Here is a 20,028-nt window from a genome sequence, read left to right as displayed (position 1 = left end):
GAAATGTGTGGCAAAACAGTCAGCGACGGCATGCACTTCTACCCCATTTGAGTCTAGTAGTCTGAAGGACTCTCCGCTTTTGCTAGACCGTTTACGTACATACTTCCAAAACTCAGCCGGCCTGTCAGAGGCGCTTTTTTCTAAGAATTCAATGTACGAACTATGATCCCGTTTATATAGGCGTTTAGAGAGAGTTCGAAAAAAGCTGAACTCTTCCTTCCACTCGCTGGATGGAGAACATTTAGATTTCCTGTGTGCGTGATCTTTATGCTTCAGTGCACTGATAAGTTCAGATGAGAACCAGTGGGGGTATTTACGTTGTTTAGGTGTATACTGGGGAATAAAATTAAGCATGCTGCTCAGTACAAGCTCCGTAAACCGATCAACCTGGTCATCAACATTAGGTTCGTCAGTAACCTGTGACCACTGAACGGTGGACAAGTGATGATAGAGGCCCGTGTAATCACCTCGCTTGAACGCAAATCTTGGAGATTTGTTTACGTAACTGCTGTAGCTCGTTGTTTCGGCTGATGCAGATAATCTTACGTTAAGTGGTGGGTGGAATTTGTCCGGACGTACAAGAGAGATGTTGGAGCGGGAAACTTCAAGGGGTTGATCGTTTGACACACACAGGTCTAAGACGTTGCCACTGGAATTGACGACTGAATTATGTTGCACTAGGGAATTAAACGCCAGAAAGTCCAAGAGCAGGCTGCACTTTTTCTCTGTGAAATGATTGTAATGAGAAAAGGTAAGCGTGCTCCAGTCAATTCCAGGTGCATTGAAATCCCCAAGAACAATAATTCTGTGCCCACTATGAGAAGATATCACAAGTTCAATAGAAGACATGACATCGTGAAACGAGGCAGGGGAAATGCTGGGCGGTAAATAGAAGCATCCAATCAACAATTTTTCACGGCGCTCAAGGTTGATTTCTAGCCAGATCGATTCTTCGATAGTTTCTAGGTCTTTCCGTCTAACGGATTTCAGTGAATTGTCAATGGCAATCAGCACGCCACCGCCTTTCTGTTTGGTTTCACTGAAATCTCGGTCACGGCGGAAGGTGGTGTAGGTCGGGGGAAAAAAGTCCGATGAGGGAATTTCAGTGCCGAGCCAGGTTTCAGAAATAGCGATAATAGGAAAAGAAGACGAAAGAACATTAGAGAAAAACTCGAGTGTCTTGGTACGCAGACCCCGAGCATTTTGGTAGAATATGTCTACGTTACACGGCACTTTCGATTCCAGGCACTAGCTCAGAGGGATGAAGCATGTCATTGCGCAGCTCCCCACGAAATGGCTTGAAGAGGCATCCGAGGGGCCACATCGAAGGGTCATTCAGGCGTTGTAGCGTGTCCTCGTCAACTTCGATATAGAATGAAGAATATGACTGGAATCTTGTTTGAAGTCGCCGGCAGGAAATGGGAGACATATCGAATGAAGCAATATGTTTTTTGATGTCAGCAGCAGTGGTGTCCGGGCTCAGCTTCGTAACAAAAATGGCCTTTGGCCGTTGTGGCCGTTGTGGCCGCTGAGCTACAGATATAGTGGATGTCTTCAATGCTCCAAACGAGGCGGGTTTCTTCTTTCTTACACCCTCATGTTACCGCTGCAGAAGAGGCTGTCGCAGGCATCACACTGACACGCTCGGACGTGTCTACGTCACCTGGCGGCGAATTCGAAGATGAAAGAATTTTGGACAGAGGTTGTTCAGAGTACGCAGCTTGCTTGGAGGTCACAGATCGGCCAACGGTCACCTGCTCTGGAGGGATCACAGGTGCCTTCACTGACACGGCGGCCGTGCGGCGCGTCAGCTCCTCACGCAGGAAGCGGACCTCTGCACGAAGGGAGGCGACCACACGGGCTTGTTGTTCAACACCGCGGGAATGATCCTTACGGAGGCGCTCGTTTTCTTCGCGTAGTTGGGATACCTCGTCGCTGAGGAACGAGATTCCCTCCAACGCGTCGAGGAGGAGGCGGCGCAGCCCGGCGAGGTCACCACCAACACCCTCACCACCCGGAGGGGCACACGTGGAGAGGGAACCGGTTTGAGAGCTGCAGTGCTCATCGCTGCACGCCGCCGAGTTGTCTTCGTTAGGCTTACCAGAAGAACTGCTCAGATCACATAAATTGCAGCAAAATGAGCGCGATCCAGACTTCAGAAGTTGCAGCTCTTCATCAGGCCAGGTTACACACTTCGCATGAACACGTTTAGAACAACTTTCACAGCGGAAGAACTGCTGCTTACCGAAAAACGGGCAGGAGCATAGCAAGCATGCATCCCGACTGGGAGCTATGGTGCGGGACTTATAATAATAATAATAATAATAATAATAATAATAATAATAATAATAATAATAATAATAATAATAATAATAATAATAATAATAATATCAAACGTTTAACGTCGCAAAACCACGATGTAATTATTAGAGACACCGTACTGGAGGGCTCCGGAAATTTCGACCACCATGTGTTCTTTAACGTGGACCTACATCTTAGTACGGGGGCCTCAAACATTCTCGCCTCCATCGGAAATGCAGCCGCCGCGGCCGGGATTCGATCACAGGACTTTCGGGTCAGTAGTCGAGCGTCATAACCACTAGATCACCGTGGCGGGGCGTATTCTCGACCAAGTTCTATTCAGTTTAGTGGAAAGCGCAACACTATCCTACTCCGGCAGCAACTGATCTCATTTACACTCAGTTCTCTGCAATGGAGGCTTAGAAATGAATCGCTAGGTACTGCTTCATGTGGGCAGTAATGTGAAAAAAAAAAGAATGAAGGCCGCTTCGCATTACGGGTGACAAGCCTGAGGTGCGAAGTGGAAGGTCTTCCTTGTTTCTTTTTATGTTTCCCTTCCTTTCGTCATTTGTTTCTTTTTCCCTCTCTCTGTTTTTGCTGTCTTTTTGTCTCTATTTCTATTCATTTCTCTATGTATTTGTTTGTCCTCGCTCTTTATATCTTTCTCTTTCCGTCTTTCTTCGTTTCTATTTAACTCTTTCTTTTTCTTTCTATGCTATGCTTTACTCTCTCCCCTCGTCCTTTTACTTCTTCTCAACCTCACTTTCCTTTCCCTTCACCTTGCTATACTATACTATGCAAGGCTATGCTATGCTGTGCTAGCGTGCCTAGATAGCCGAGCGGTTCGGACGCTCGCCTTCTGATGGTGGGTGCTCGTGTTCGAACCCCACCCCGGCAAGAAATTTTTTTCACGAAAACTTTTTTTCTTTTTATTTCCCTTCCGCTCTGTTTTTTTCTCTTTCTTTCTCTCTCTTTGTACTCGTTCTCTCAACCGCGAGAGTTATTCCTTCCCGCTCCGGAGAAATCGGCGCACGTATTTTGGAAGTCAAGCACAAGATGAAGAAGAGGACGAAAAGAGCGCGTGCCGATTCATGATGATAGTTTCTGTTCGCACTACCCGGCGCAATCAAAAGCTGAAAGAGCTCCGCTTTTAAAGGAAACGTGACAGTTCTGGCAGAAAAGTTTTTAGAATTACTCGGAGTACAACGTCTAAAAAGAGACATGCCAAACTAGTTCGATTTAGACTTTCTTACTGATACAGGTGAAAATTTGGATGTACGTTTCGTGAAATGTTAACATGTTACACATCTCCTAAGCTATTTTTACCTATGAACTATGCATCACCAACTAGCCTGTCGGCAAATGTTATTGAAGTAAAAAGAGGCAACATTATCTGTTTTCTTGTAAGCTAAATTGTCTTTTCTGCCCAATTTCTAGAATAGCTAAGACGTAGAAAGGGATTCTGCATTCCCTGTGGACATGGTAAACTAGTTCGATTTAGACTCTCTTATTGATGCAGGTGAAAATTAGGATCTAAGTTTCGTGAAATGTTACGCGTTTGCTAAGCTCTTAAATTATTTTTATCAGTTTTTGTACGTTTCAATAGGCAGTTAAAAACGTGAAGCTTCTTAGATTAGCGTAAGCGAGTAATGTTTTCACCGATAGCTCTCTTTTTAAAGGGCCATTTATAACTCCACTCCTGAAGCATTTCAGCCAACTTCTAACAAACCTTCAGCTTCTCCAGGTCCTGGCGAGGGCCGATGCCTGACAGCAAGAGCAACTGAGGAGAACCGATGGCTCCGGCCGAGATGACGACCTCGCGAGTAGCGTTAACTTGGTACTCCCTACCGTGATTGGCAAAACGTATTCCGGTGGCATGCTTTCCATCAAAAAGCACCTGGAAGCAACCAAGAAATATTTTTTGAAGAGCGAGAAAAAGGGGCGGATGTCGCGGTTCAGCGCTTGTCCCGCAGCGTGTCATTGTTTGTGTGTGCGTTTGTATCCTCAAAACTATGGCATATACACAATCTGGGAGATTGGCCAAGACTGCGTATCGTAACACTTCCCCTGCTCCATTCTTTTTTTTGCATTGTGCAAATGAACGTGTATGAACTATCATGCATCCCTAAGCTTCCACAAACGCATTCCATCTCACAGACATAGTTAACGATGTATTAAGGCGATGAAAAGAATTGCAAGTGCATTTGTGCCAAATACATCCGGAACGACATCAATATCGATGCTTCTTAGACAATATTCATGTTACGAAAATATATGTATATATTAAAAGGTCTAATAAGAAAGAGGAAGTAGAAGAGTTCCTACGTCTGTTTTTAAGCGCGCGATCTGCCTTGGTGTTCTGCCGGTGCTACCTCGAATGTTTAGGAAGTCACTGCCTCATAACTTATTGTCGTACCAGAATCTTACTCCCTCCCCCATCCCTGCAAAAAATGCTGTTGACGGGCTTGCTCATGTGGTATGTAGGTAGGTAGGTAAACAACTTCATTGATTCATGAAAGAATCATGTGAGTGGGGGGGGGGGGTGTGAGGGTAAGTGGAAACAGTAGGACGATGGTGCTCATATGGTAAAGCGCGCGACGGCAGTGACGGCAGAACCTCGAAGCAATTGTTGTCGGCTTCTGCAGACGAAATTCCCTGCCTCTCAAAGCTAGTGCAGCACGCCTAATCTTTTTTTTTTCGCGCCGGAAGCCATAACTTCGTGACCTGAACTGTCTGAGCAGAACTGCTGAACTTCACGTCACCTCCGCAGTCAAGGGATCACCAGGACGTCTGTAAATGTGCTTAGCGTCATCGCACAGAGCCAACATGCGCAGTAGGGCTAATGGAGCACATAATCTGCGCAGACAAGGAATTTTCCCGACTAGCTCGGTTTATAAAAAATGGCTGAAGAGCCCTAGTTTTACCCTAGAACCTAACCCTAGAGAGCCCTGGCTTAGTGTCGAGGTTAACCGCAGTTATTGGAAAGCCAGACCGGCGTGACGATGGCTCTCATTTTCGCTTGGCAGATGCATGTATTGGCTGCCTGCTGAAGCTCCGGCTTATATTTGCCACGCACTCCTTGGCAATTTCTGATACTTCATTTTTTTTTGTTCAAACTAGCTCATGAGGTAAACAATGGATGTCCTGTTCCGCCTATAATGAACAGCACGTGGGCGAGAGCTGTGCGATGACAAGTAAGGCCGTGCTTTCCAAATTGGATAAATTGGACATTCTGATCACATGCCTCAGGCGGGAAAGAAGGTTGTGCGTTTAGTGTACCAACATGGAGGCGAACTGTCTGATCTCGTCACGTATACGAGCCCTCATGCGCCGGAATCTCAGGCAAGTTAGTCTTGTTCTCCGGTAGAGCACTTTTTCTACAGTGGCTGTACAAAGACGTCAGCCACGCTGTGCGGCGTTCCATTATTGCGCGAAACGTGAATCGCCATGAACACTGCTCTACAAATTTATTATAGAACTAGACTGATAGCAACAAAGTCCATGTGGCCACAGGTGACCGCAAAAGAGCAGCTTAAAAAGGAACAAAGTGACTTGCTGCCCCAACCTTACAGCTTGTGGCCTTCAGGGACTCTGCCAACCACACACAACCAAATAGCATTCGCGCTATTAGTCGTTCGTTCACGTGAGGCGTGTAGGTCATTTTCGCAAACTTCGCGACATGTTAGCCATATGCATCTTACAGCGCGTGCCTGAGGAACCGGCTTTGCGAATGTCATCAGCAGGATCGCAAAATTTGGTCGAACTTTTTTTTTAGCTTGTAGCACTGTTTAGTCATGCATCGATGAGTCACAATGCGTTAAACCGCAGGCCTCTTGAAACGCTTTCAATACTAACACACAAGGGATGATTGGGTCCCTTTGACGAAGATGCGTCCGCCAATCGAAATGTCGGCCAGCCTGCCTGTGCACCTCCATCCTGTTCAGATAACTTCTATAGCACATTGTGCTTCCATTACTCGGCTCCCACTTGTTGATTGGGTTTCCAAGACAGAAAAGTAGCACGGTTGAATAAAATGGCTAAAAATTTTGGGAAGCAGGGCGGCTATCTTGTAAGTGCTCTGTCACGAACCGGAGGCCTTGACGGAACGAATCATAACGAGAGAACGAGAGGGGGCAAACAGCCAATAGGTCACGCTGAGCGAATTCAGAAATGTTCTCAGCGCAGGAAGTAATTCAAGAAATATTATGGCTGAACATCAATATTGACAGGCATTGTTTTTCAAAGCTTGAACTGGAGGAGTGCGATGACTTTTCCAATTTATTTTTGTTAATGTCTTGAGTGGAGACTAGCTGGCGTCGCAATTTGACGAGTCGTTCGGTGGTGAGGTCCGGTTGCGATTTTCGCGAACTATCGGCTCGGGATTGGGGTAAGCCAGATACAAAGCAGACTAATTCGATTCTCCTGCCGCAGCGCTTGCGTTTCGATCCAATCCAAAGCGTCTGGAGACCGTTTTGTATGCGTTCTATCGGACAGAATTGGGCCGCCATCGTTCTGTGCCAAAATTATTGACAGCACTGCCATTTCCGGTGGCTATTCTCACGTCTTGACCCCGTCAGACGAGCAGACGGAAAGATGCCTAAGCAACCGCTTAAGGAAGCACAGCAGCAACGTAGCGAAACATGACCAGGATTTGGGAGGGATGGATGGATGCTATGAGCGTCCCCTTTATAACGGGGCGGTGACAAGTGTGCCACCAGGCTCGAAAAAAAAAAAAACCTTTACTTTTTTTTTTCTTAGCGTTGGCCTAGTGTCTTTACTTCAATTAAAACTATTTTACTCCAGAGGAAAAAAAGAAGTTTTCAGCTCCGTTCTGTGCCCTTTACGGCAGAATGTCCTTTACGGCAGATGGCGCACGTAGCGCCATCTGTCGACGGGGACTGCGGTGGCCTGCCGTAACTGAATGGGAAATAGGCGAAAAAAATCGTATCTTGCGAAAAAATACAGATATCAAAAACGACTCCCGGTTCTATACAGCAGAGACTTACTTGAACATTCTGTTAAAATTACAGTGTGGCGCTACTAAACACGTGGCTTCCCAAAGTGTTTAAAATTTTACAATGGGGCCCCATGTACTTCTAATGGGCGGTGTTCAATTGCCCTGGGAAGCCACAGGCTTTGATGTGCGATAGTGCAATTTTACCAAAATGTTCCAGTAGCTCTCTACTGTAGAGAACCCCCGAGTCGTTTTTGATAGCTTGCTTTTTTCAAGAGATATGATTTTTTTCCCATATCTCCCATTCAGTTATGGCAGGAGGCCGTCGTCACCGCCGAGAGATGGCGCCACACACAGATGTCCCCAAATCCTGGGAATGGGAAGACAATTAAGGGCGCCTGCTGCAACATTGTCAGAACTGTTTGTGTACACCGTACTTTTGACAATGCTGCAGTGTTGTTTGGAGACAAAGACCGGTGCACGCGTGAGTTAGTAGAAGCTGCGGCAATGAACTGCGGCGATTACGGGTATGTCAGCGCACCATCCATTGTCTTATCCCCAATTGAAATACGTTTTCGTGATGGTAGCTGGGGAAAATGCAGCGTAACGCACACGTGTTTTTGTTATCAGGTGAATGGGTGCAGCTGTTCCTTCTTTCTCTTTCATTGTATATATTTCCGAGCTCTGATATTAAATGTTAGTTGGATGTAAGCGCTCGCGTCTGTCGTATTTCCTGGTCTTTTGTGTACAAATTCCATGCTATAAAGGTTGTAAATAATACAAGCCGTAGAAATGGCCTAGGATGATCACCAGTGTATCAGTGTGCCGTCCATTTCCCGGTCAAAGAAAGAACTGTGCTTTGTAGGTGCAGCACATGATAGTGCCAGTTGAACTATGTACACGTTTTAGTATTGCATGTAACTGGTGCTTTTTATCCTGTAAGCTCACTAGTTATCCCTTTCGGTTGTCGTGATTTGTGGAAGCGTAGTGGTGCAGGCGCGCCGTTACCGTTTTAAATATATGTCTGAACAATAAATATTCACTTGGAAGTAAGCGCTTGTATGTGTCGCATTTTGTCGTCCATTGTATCTGAAGTTTACGCTAAAGTAGTATCAATGGAATACCAACTAGACCAAACATGCACACTACAGATCAGAAGACCATAAACTTACAACTACCTTGGCGTTATTTCTCGGGCCAGAGGCATATAAGATCACAGATTTGTTATGCTCTAATAATGGCCTGCCAACAGAGCAGACCGATTTGCTTGACTGATGAATCTTTCAAGAGAATAAGCAAAAGAAGTAACGAACATTGCTTCCTCTACATGCGGCCTCACATCTTCCAAGCAGTGCAATTAAGTTATCTCTAACATACCATGTTTCCCAGAATAACTCTATAGGGACAACCTCCTCCAGCGCGTTCGCAAGGCAACACATGTCGCCGAAGGTTCATGAATAGGCAGCTGTATACAAAACAGAAAGCAAGTATTATAGCTACAAATTGATCCTAGGCAATTCCTTCGTTCTGGTGCAATGTTCCGGTGCGACCAAAATTTCTCACTCACCTTTGTAGCATGGCTGTGTAGCGAAATGTGCAAATTTTTCCTGTGTAGTATAGGAGTGATGAAACATTTGCTAGCGCTGCAGCGCTCACCACGGAGCATATTGGCTTGCAGTCTGGAGCACCCTATAAGAGAGAACAATTACAGCGTCACAGTATTTCTGAAGTATGCATTTTCATGAGATCACCAACATCCTAATTTTGGTACCGCTGCTGAAAGACGGCTTCCTCTGCGCTCTCCCATAACGTCGGCTGAATTCCGGAAAACGCGGTACTGATGTTAGGGTGTCTCTTGGATGCCTTCCTGTATACATGCATAATTTCTTAGAATTTCCTGCTCATAAATAAGCTCCAACTGCGACTCGCTCGCATACGACATGTCATCTGGTGCAGCTTCCACAGCATCGCAGTCAATCACAATTATTTCGTTACTTTACAGACATATTAAGGAATATGCGTTATGTACATGTTAATACTGAAACAAGAGTCGCACTTCCCATTACAAAATTTCTTCGTCCATTGCTACCAGAATCCTTTTCGGCTGTGTAGCATAGCGATATATCTAAGCGAACCATAGCTTCACCGCGCTACGCACTACAGCCTTATATAAATCCGAAATACCCATCATATATCCGCGGTGTTAGAAGTGGCTTTGAGTGAATAAGAAGAATAATTGAGACAGAAATGTTTCTATGTGAACAATTAGTACAAGAAAGGTTGTTTTCTCTCCACTCTTCCGACACGTCTAGGTAGAGAAAAAGCTCGAGGATTGCCAAGATCTTTGCACACCAGCACAGGCGCACGCGACTTGAAATGACGGGCATGTTCACGTCCACACAGGCCCGTCGACTCCACATAGGCCCGTAAAAATGGAGGGCAGCAGGAGGGAGGGGGGGCGCGAGGACGCTGCAAATGCTTGTTTTCAAAGAAAAAAAAAATCAACAATGCCCCTCGGCCACAATGACATAACCTGCCCGCTACCTGTGGAGTACTCACGACACCACTGTGCACGGAATCGGTACATTACGGCAATAGTCGCTGTTGGGAGTGTAGACGTAGACTACAGTAGGCCGAACACCGAACAGTACACCGAACAAAAATACATTCGGGGGTATTGTGATCCATAACCACGATATGATGGCGAGGTACGCCATAGTGCGCCTGTATCAAAACCGGAGTAATTATGGCCGCCTGGATTTTTTTTACGAGCGCCTAAATCAACGCGCACGACCCTCACCTGAATGGAACCCGTTCATATGCGAGTGATCACACTCACACTCAAGATAATTGCGTGTACACCTATAGATATTCGCAATTCCCATAGACTCTCGCGCCGCCAAGCGGAATTCAGGACTAACCCTCGTCTACTGACCCTCGAGGAGGGTTAGTAGATGACAAAATGGCAGCACTACGCAGTCGCTCCCTTGTTCGGCTGTGATAACCTGAGTGTTAACGCGTTGGCAAGAAAGGAACACTACGACTTTGCATGTTCCTTGCATCAGTGAACAAACCGGGCCCTCCGTGACACGAGAAATTTGATTCGTTCTTGCGAGAGGCGAAGTTTTTCTGAAAATACGTGGCAAATCGTGCTTTCAATGATAGCCCATAGCGCACACATATCAGCTTCACGAGGCTTTCTGTAGCCACGTAGGTTAGTTAAATGTTATCGTCTTACCTTTTCAGTAGAAACTCACTCTGTTTTACTCGCATATAGTATTCGTCAGTGTTTTTGTAGTGCATGAATACAGAAACATTGTACGCGGGAAGTCGCGCGGGCTCGTGATGTGCTCTACTATAAGTGAGCAATCAAAAGTTGACGATGCATTAAAATAGGGCCACCACTCAGGTCCTTCATAACAGCGCTTTCCTCCGTCAGGAAAGAGCTGTTATGAATCGTGCGAGCGACATTTCTGTCATTCGAGGACGCGTCCGCTCCACGCCTTTCGTGAAGCGAACGCTCTCAACGCCGTCCTTCACCAGTGTGTTGATTTGATAGCCAGCGCTGCGCCGCATGTTTTTGTACGTTTGTTGATAGTGTTACGTTTGGCCTAAAAATTCATCGAGGCAGACGACACTGAGCGTGCAGCTGTCTACCGGAATGCTGTCTTCTCCCCCCGTATCGGCGCTTAGACGGAGACAGGAATGCCGATTCTTCCTGGAAGAGCTTTTGCCGGGCGAGCGGACATGTCGCCGTGGACGGATTTCCCAGAAAAAGGACGTCGGAATTCGGAGACCCCTTTTTGGCTTGTAGCAAAACAGCCATTTGGGCTAGTTGGTAACGGTTCATATCTTAAAGCAAATAGGCGCACTATGGGAACAAGGACAAAAGGAAGGAACCGACGACACAAAGCGTACACTCGCAACTGAAGGTTTATTGAAAGAGTACACATCAATACGTTACAAAAAAAGGGGCACGTGGTGCAATTTTCCTCGCCGAAACAAAACTAAACAAGATGAGTATCCCCTTAACAGATTATGAAGGCGCATGCGTCTATACACAAAGGAAGTTCGAAGAAAACCGGACTAAAGAAAATTCAAACTGCGTGGGGAGGGGGGGGCGGTCTATACACAAAGGAAGTTCTTCGAACTTCCTTTGTGTATAGACGCATGCGCCTTCATAATCTGTTAAGGGGATACTCATCTTGTTTAGTTTTTGTTTCGGCGAGGAAAATTGCACCACGTGCCCCTTTTTTTGTAACGTATTGATGTGTACTCTTTCAATAAACCTTCAGTTGCGAGTGTACGCTTTGTGTCGTCGGTTCCTTCCTTTTGTCCTTGTTCCCATAGTGCGCCTATTTGCTTTAAGATATGAACCTTTTTGGCTTGTTGTTCTCTGCGTGAGATAGCACCGCGGGAGAGTTTCTGACCCAGCCACATCTGCCTTCTACCCTACCGCAGCAGGGAAAATTAACCCGTGCCGGAGGGAGCGATCTGCGTGTTTTCCGGAATTCGACACACCCGCTTTATCGTGCGTTTTGGTCAGCGTGGGACTGCGCCGTTGAAGACGCTCCCATCAACCCAGGTGGGGCCTTCACCCGTGGCAGCCATCATTCAACGCTTCTTCCAAGTATTACTGGCAGTGGAAGCGGAGGTCATCGGCCCTTTCCCGTTTGGACTGAAACTCCTCGCCGACCTTCTCACCTACGAGTCTTCGGGGCGTGGCGAGTGCATTGTGTGACTCTTTGCCTCCTTTCGGGAGGCCGGACGCCAAGACGACAGGTCACCGGATTGGCGGGAGACGCTGACACCGGTTTGCCCGTGCTTCTGCAGTGACGGTTTCGGGGCTATAAAAGCCGAAGACTTTTGACGTTATCTCTCTGCTCTCTCTTTTCACTCCAATCTCATAACCATGTAAATAAATCTACGTTCCTTCTTGAAAGAACGCGCCTCCTCACTGGAAATCATCGGCTATGGGGACGGACGGCGGGAGCCAGCTACCGTAACGAGACCCGCCGAACCCCACTCCTTACAACTGGTTGGCAGCGGTGAGATGGACCTTGCGACATGGTGCTGCGTTGTGGTGAGTGCTTGGTCTTTGCTATGACTTTCCAGGCTTCATTTTGCGTTTACACTTGAGTAGTGTAGAAGCTGGATTGTGTTTTTGTGGGTTAGGTAGATCACCTAGTTATGCGTAACGAGTGAGTTTGAGGGATCACCTAATTATGTGTGAGCAGGACCAAAGCAAAGCGGCAGTCATGGATTTGAGGACGATGCTGAAAGATGAACTTTTGTTTGTGTGCGAGCATCTCGGCATCAAAGTAGAGAAAAAAATGGCAAGGACTAATATGTGGAAGCTGATTATTAGGGAATCCAGTGAGGAGGACATTAACGACGCGTTAGTAGCTTTCAAAAGGTTTGAAGAGCGAGAAAAGAGAAGAGAGGAGAAGGTGGAACGTGAGAAAGAAAGAGAAAAACGCGAGAAAGAAAGAGAAGAACGCGAGCGAGCCTTAGACGAAGAGATTGAAAGGTTGGAGCGTAAGGTTGAGGCAATGCGGCGGAGAAGTCAGACGTCCGCAGAGGTTGCGCACGAAAGGTGCGAAGAAGTGGCGAGTGCGGTGCACTTTAAAGCCACAGAGAAAGCCGGTCCTTGTGAGATACCACCAGGGAAAGTTACGCGTCTCTACGAGTGCGACATGCGCACGGAGCCTTCTGCGGAGAAAACCGAGAGACAGGTCGCGGATAGTGAAATCGCGCCTGATAAATGTACGCGTTTCTCTGATTGTGCGAAGGCCGAGCAAATAGAAGACGAGACCGCGGCTGGTAGGGAGACTGAAAGGATTCCGAAAGGCATTCCGTGTGGGACCGGGGCTGGTTCCAGCCGCCCTAATAGGGTCATTGAGGAGTTGGAGACTTCCCTCGCACCCCAACACGTGAATGGCCTTCCGGAAGTTGAAGGAGAAGAGGACAACGCTAGTCCTAAACGTAGCGGTGACGCGACGCTCCAGAAAGACAGTGCTATCGGAATGGGCCTCTCTAAAAAAGTTCCTTTTGATAGCGGAGGAAATATCCCAGAGTGTGAGAGGGTAGAGAGCAATACTGTCGAGAAGGGCGCAGCTGTAGTTTTTGCAGATGAGAGCACAGATGAATTGGCCCGACAGTGCAACGGAGCGGAGAAGTCGAATGACTTAAGTGAGAGAGAAAGTGGCGCACAAGCACCCATGAGCTGTAAAGATGCCGATGTCGCAATCCAGAGTGAAGTCCACCGTAATCGGGGAAATGTTCGCAAACGTCGCCGAAAAAGAAAAAAGCGCATTCGTGCGGCACCGCGAAGTGTTGAGACAGGTGGCACACTGCAGAGCGAAACACAGGACAGGCGAGCGGGCAGTTTGAGAAAACGTCCTTTGAGGCGTACAGTCGGGTGCAAGCGATCGCCGCAGCGCAGAAAGAAAAAGGACAGGTCATCGGGCAGTTCAGGGAAACGTCCTTCGGGGCGCGGAGTAAGGTGCAAGCGGCGAAAAGGGGGAAGCGGGGGAGAAAAATGCGCATCTCCACGACGGAGAGTGCCTTCGACAGGTACAAGTTTGCTGGGACAACGATGTCAAGGTGTTCCTAGACGCAAAGCAGGAGGAGTAGAGCGCCGAGCGAGAGCAAACAAAAAGAGAGGATTGCCACTCTTTCCCCCGCGTCTCTGGCACCCCTTCACCTTTGTGATGGAAACCGTCGGAATTCCCGAATGAGGCGTGACGGAGAAGTACAGCTAATGGCGCGCGCTCATTGTAGTCTCTGGCGATCTGAAATGCCGCCAAGACCGCGACCGCCACGAGTACGACTAAAGAGAGGAAGAAAGCTGTAAGCTTGTCGGAGAATGTAACTGTTTGTTGAAAGGATTCTTTTTTTGTTTTGTAAGGTTATTTTAGTTTGATGTAGTGTTCTTTTGTTATCTTCGCGACTAGTTTGTTTAGCTAAGCAGTTTCTTACTTTTGGGTATTTTTAAGCGATGTATGTGTTTCTTTTATTGAGCCTGTAAGCATTGTGCGAAATAGTTGTGGGCGCAATATTATGAGTCACTTGTGCGGAAGCAGTGACCCGCACGGAAGTGAGCTGACCGCGTAAGATGAGGCACGGTAGTCATGAGTGAATATTGGTACGACCGCTAATTGTGAAGCAGTGGTAGCGTTTGTCGAGCGGAACTGAATTTCACTTGTTTGTGTTTTTATGTATAGCGCGAAGTAGTATACCGTCACCCATTTTAGGGGGCAAATGAGCAGTTTGGAGGCAGGTTTTAGAATAAAGCCAAGGCGGTTTTTGAAATGCTCAGGTTTGGCGCTGAATGTGGCTATTTCAGTGGACCACTGTCAGGATTGACAAGCATATGGGGCCGGGCATTCAGCACGAATCCAACTCAGATTACGTCAGGTGCTCCCGAAGTGTACGGCATCAAGAGTTATTTTCTTTGCGTGTTGTTTTTCGTGAACATTTAGGTTCTGTTGCGCGTTAAGAGACTTTTAGTTACTGGGGGTGTGGCGTATGGCTAATTGTGCGGTTTAATGTTTCAGCGCTGTATGAATGCGAGCAGTGTAGAGCTAAAGAGCGCAGCAGAGCGCAGTGCGTTCTTTATCAGAGCGGCTCTCAGGGACGAGTAGCATTGACCACACGAGCATGTTAGTACGCGATATTTATTCCCTCTGTTTTGTTTACTATCATTGATGGCTTACAGGTCGTGTGATCACGTAAGCTGAGCTTTACGCTTTACCGGACATTAAGGATAGGGACACATTTCAGACAGTTGTTTGACGCAGCTGAATCTGTTGTGAAAATTTGCGAGTACGTCAGGTTGTGTCTCAAGTAGGTAATAGCGGCTACGTTTTGAGTTTGTTTTGAGTGAGCGTAGAGAATACGCACAAATATCTTCTGTAGGTTTTAGGCAGCCTTCGTGTGAAAGCTGTGTTGTTGGTTGTTTTTCGTGTAGTTAGATATGAGAAGGTAACGCTACATAGCAGTGCGGATGGTAGGAGCAGACTTGTTTTAAAATTGGTTGTTTTCAGGGATCTAGAGCCAGATTATATCTGCTTTTGGTGTTGTTTTGCTTGGACGGCCAAAATGATCTATCTTGTAGGCATCTCCTCATCCATGAGTGTTGTAGCTTTGGCGGCACAAAATTCTGCCAAAATTTTAGAGTAGCGGGTTTTTCATTTCTTTGTGTGTCTTGAGAAGCCTGGAGAGTTTTAAGCGAGTCCAAGGCGCTTGATCGCGGCATGGCATTGTGTTGTGTGGTTCGCTTTGCTGCTGTCGATCATTGTGAGGTGGTTTGGGAGTTTGTTGCGAGTTCGCAGTTGCGGATCGAAGACAGGACGTCGTCCTCATCACCAGCCTGTCTCTTCGTGCCCAGCGGTTGTGAGCGCTGGCCAGCCGAGATTTTCCGGGCGGCGGAGGAGCTGTTACGTTTGGCCTAAAAATTCATCGAGGCAGACGACATTGAGCGTGCAGCTGTCTACCGGAATGCTGTCTTCTCCCCCCGTATCGGCGCTTAGACGGAGACAGGAATGCCGATTCTTCCTGGAAGAGCTTTTGCCGGGCGAGCGGACATGTCGCCGTGGACGGATTTCCCAGAAAAAGGACGTCGGAATTCGGAGACCCCTTTTTGGCTTGTTGTTCTCTGCGTGAGATAGCACCGCGGGAGAGTTTCTGACCCAGCCACATCTGCCTTCTACCCTACCGCAGCAGGGAAAATTAACCCGTGCCGGAGGGAGCGATCTGCGTGTTTTCCGGAATTCGACACACCCGCTTTATCGTGCGTTTTGGTCAGCGTGGGACTGCGCCGTTGAAGACGCTCCCATCAACCCAGGTGGGGCCTTCACCCGTGGCAGCCATCATTCAACGCTTCTTCCAAGTATTACTGGCAGTGGAAGCGGAGGTCATCGGCCCTTTCCCATTTGGACTGAAACTCCTCGCCGACCTTCTCACCTACGAGTCTTCGGGGCGTGGCGAGTGTATTGTGTGACTCTTTGCCTCCTTTCGGGAGGCCGGACGCCAAGACGACAGGTCACCGGATTGGCGGGAGACGCTGACACCGGTTTGCCCGTGCTTCTGCAGTGACGGTTTCGGGGCTATAAAAGCCGAAGACTTTTGACGTTATCTCTCTGCTCTCTCTTTTCACTCCAATCTCATAACCATGTAAATAAATCTACGTTCCTTCTTGAAAGAACGCGCCTCCTCACTGGAAATCATCGGCTATGGGGACGGACGGCGGGAGCCAGCTACCGTAACGAGACCCGCCGAACCCCAAACCTTACAATAGGTGGCAGCCAACTGCAAGCGATTTGCTTGTTCACCGGTTTGAGGGCAAAATGGTTTCCGCGCCCAGACGTCTCTCTAATTGTAAACGTAGTGACGCGGAGTGGTCGAAGTTGTTCGTCGGAGGAAATTCTTCATATTGCTTTCAGCAGTGATGTTGAAAGAAACCATCTCCACTACGAGGATTTTTCACTGGACGTAGAAGACTGTGAAAGCACCTAGAGTGACAGCGACGATGAACGATCAGCTGCTAACTCACGAGGAGCGAGTTGTACTTCACGTCCCCTCGTGCGTTAATGTTCTTTCACACTCGTAAGCCACTTTCATTGTATTTAATATATAATATCCTTGAGCGAGATCAAAATAAAAGCATGGTTTTTTTCTTGTGCATTGCATGCAGCGCAATTGCTGTGGATATTATGAAGCGCCGCATGCCGCTAACGCTCGAGCTCGACCAGCGAAGCTAAATGGTTAGAGCGATGGAACGTGCAGTCACGGCCTCAATCCATGCATCTCGGCTAACTTCTCCTGTACTTCACCGGTACTTTCCGAACGGTATTGTTGTTCGACGAATTATTCGCAATGTCGAATTCTTCGACGTTGCGAAAAGCATCCCTTCCAATCCATTCCAATATTCATGTCTCGATGGTGCTGATCGAACCAGCAACATGCGAGGGGAGTGAATTGAAGACGGATAGAGTGTCATCATGGCTTTGATACAAGCGCTACTGAATAGGATGTTGAATGCTTGTCGTCTGTTGAAGAAGTAACTCCGCGTTCCTGATTGCACAAGCATTGACGATTGCGTAACATGTTTGGAAACCATCACCACGTTAAACATGCGGTCCCGTGTAGCAGTGATGGCGCTATTCGCTGGCGGCCAATACTGCGGATAATCCGTCTGTCAGGCTCGGTACGTACTCCCGCGGAGTGCGGTTCAGTTTGCACGTCAATTCTAGTTCATGAAGTTTCAGTAGCACGCACAGGATTTCGCAAAGGATCATTGATGCACGGTAATGGAGCTGAAATATAGCCTTTCACACCGCAGCAAATAAATAAGTGGCGAGCACATAGCACTTTCCGTGGTTTGGGAAAGTATTTTGGTCTCATATCCATTTCAGTGCAGCCCATGTCTTCGTCCGATGGAAGTGGCACCGGCTGTACGTCCGCACGTCATATCTGTTCCTATGTTAACAAACGGGTTGGCCCTGTTCCGGGCGCCATCTTGAATTGCACGGCGCGCCACCTATAGTTCGTGCGCATTGCGAATAGTCTCTCACTCCCAAGGGACACTTGACCTATTACCGTCGCCACGTGTAATTATCTTCCACGGTAACAGTGCATAGCGCTGTAGATATTAACATTAAAGGACAAGGGCTTCCGCATAATGTTTTGCAGAGGGGTGCTTACGCGGAGGGGGCGGAGGAGGGGAGGGGGCTTCCAGAACAGGCAGTCCTTTTAATGCCGTGACCTGACCGACAACGTGCAAATTTGGTTGGCAATTCTGAAGGCTGTTTCACACGAATATAAGGGATGGAAGTGTGCTAGTCAAGCTGTGTAGCTTATTGCCACTGTATAGAAAAATATCTGCCATTCCGGACAGAGGGGGGGCCGTCACCTACACCACCTTGCCCCCCCTCCGGACGCCCATGTTGAAGCATCGTTACCCTCATGGCCCACCGCCATAATCAGTTCACAGAGGGGAACTCACCCGCCTGTGACCTTCCGTTGTAGTCAATGATGGGGTAGCCACTTTCCTTGCATGCTTCCAAGAACACTTGGCTCAGACGAGTATGCGTATTAGCATACACCACGGGTATTTCTCCGGTAGTGCCACGATACAACTCTGTGTTAGAAATAACACAAACGGTGCATTTTTATATTAGAGGCGAATTTTCAATCATCCGCTAGTCATACGTTTATTGGTATTTGGAATGTCCGAAGATTTCTACACAGCAGTTTTTAAGAAGAGCGCATCATTGTCTATCTGGCAGTGTCGTAAGTCTTATCAATATGTGCGAGGTTATTTCATCGAAGCTATTATTTCTTATTTTATATTTAGGGCTTTTATTACAAGATATCATGCATGACAGTTCTGCGTTATGGATAACACCAGGTCGAAGGGCACAGAATGGAACGAGAGGTGCGAATACAACGGTGAATTTTCGCTATTGTGAGCTTCTATAGGCATTAACTCCATCGGGTTTTAGAACTGATTTTTGTAGACCAGAAATGCAGATGTGCTGCGCTGTAATTGTGGAGAGTCTTTGTTTTTATAGCACACATCATGATGAAAGCCTTAAACCAACTAATACGGAAAGTTCCGTTCATCAAGAATCATTCGTGCACCATGGGCGAATGAAGATGTCTTGCGTGCGGTGATTTTTTATGAAATGATTCGAGTTTGTTCACCAAAAAAAGACAAAGATGAAAAGGTACTTTTACATCTGTATAACACGTGAGTAAATGGTATCTTCTCTGGACCTCTCCCAAATATCCCGCAACGTGATAATAGATCAGTACATGTGGGGTCAATGATGCACCATTGTATACAGGCTATTGGGTCTTGTAATCGTAATTTCCAATTTCGCTGTTATGCTAAACCTTAAGCAGAATTTTTGTTACTGTATACTGAAGTCACGTTCAGATTATTGGACACATTGGCCTTAACATCGCCATGGCATAAAAGTAAACTCACATGAAATGCAGCTATGTAAATAGTAGCAATAACGGAGGCAGTTAAAAAAATAAGGTAAAGAAGAAAACATATTCAAGCAGCAGGTTACAAGAGGCATATTTCAAGAAAGACGGGCAAAAACTATGCACATGACTAGGAAACGTACGGTGTGCAAGCGGAGGACAGCAAAGATATCACTTTTGTTCACAATGAAATTTTCGTTCTAATAACTTCGTAAATAATTCAGCATGAAGAACAAAGTTACAGTACGTCAAATATTTTCTGTTACGTAAATGCTTGTTCTATTATATCTAGCATTGGTACCGATAGCGCGACGGTTACTATAATCCCATTTGCGTGTAAGTCAGCATCATCGTGTGTAAGTTAAGCTTACATCCACAAGATATTTCGAATTGCGTACGTATGAAAGCTGCGAAATTCAAAGCAGCGCCGTTCTTGCAGTCTTGAGACTTTGTAATGAAGCACCACGCAAGACATACTTCGATAACAACGGTATAGCGGCAACAGAACTTGTGCGAAAGACGCCGCATGCATTGCAGTACAAAGCACAGTACAGTGGCTACGAACAAGCGTCATGGCACCAACCCAACTAAAAAGAAAAGAAAAGAAACATCGAGAAAACAAAGGGTAGGCAGCGCGTAGAAGTTCGCGTGCTTGTTTTTGTCGAGATTGCTCGAGCGCCATCACATGACTCTGCTCTACCAATATGGACGCGCGCACCTCGTCGCCTGTGCTCACTGGAGCACCGTGGTGGAAATGCAAAAGAATGTCCCTGTCG

General features: G+C 47.1%; 1 protein-coding gene across 1 annotated transcript in view; it reads right to left on the bottom strand.

Moving 5' to 3' along the window:
- Positions 1-20,028, bottom strand: part of LOC119398685 (4-pyridoxate dehydrogenase) — a 51,702-nt gene that overhangs the window by 17,787 nt on the left and 13,887 nt on the right. The window contains exons 4-6 of the mRNA XM_049417391.1: positions 18,264-18,398; positions 8,823-8,944; positions 4,031-4,198 (exon numbers count right to left, since the gene is read on the bottom strand). Coding sequence (XP_049273348.1) covers positions 4,031-4,198; positions 8,823-8,944; positions 18,264-18,398 — 425 coding nt within the window. The remainder of the gene's footprint in view (positions 1-4,030; positions 4,199-8,822; positions 8,945-18,263; positions 18,399-20,028) is intronic.

The sequence above is a fragment of the Rhipicephalus sanguineus genome, chromosome 7, assembly GCF_013339695.2.
Source record: "Rhipicephalus sanguineus isolate Rsan-2018 chromosome 7, BIME_Rsan_1.4, whole genome shotgun sequence".
Lineage (NCBI taxonomy): Eukaryota > Metazoa > Arthropoda > Arachnida > Ixodida > Ixodidae > Rhipicephalus > Rhipicephalus sanguineus.
The sequence above is the reverse complement of the archived record's forward strand: the minus strand, read 5'-3'. Positions and strand labels throughout refer to the sequence as shown.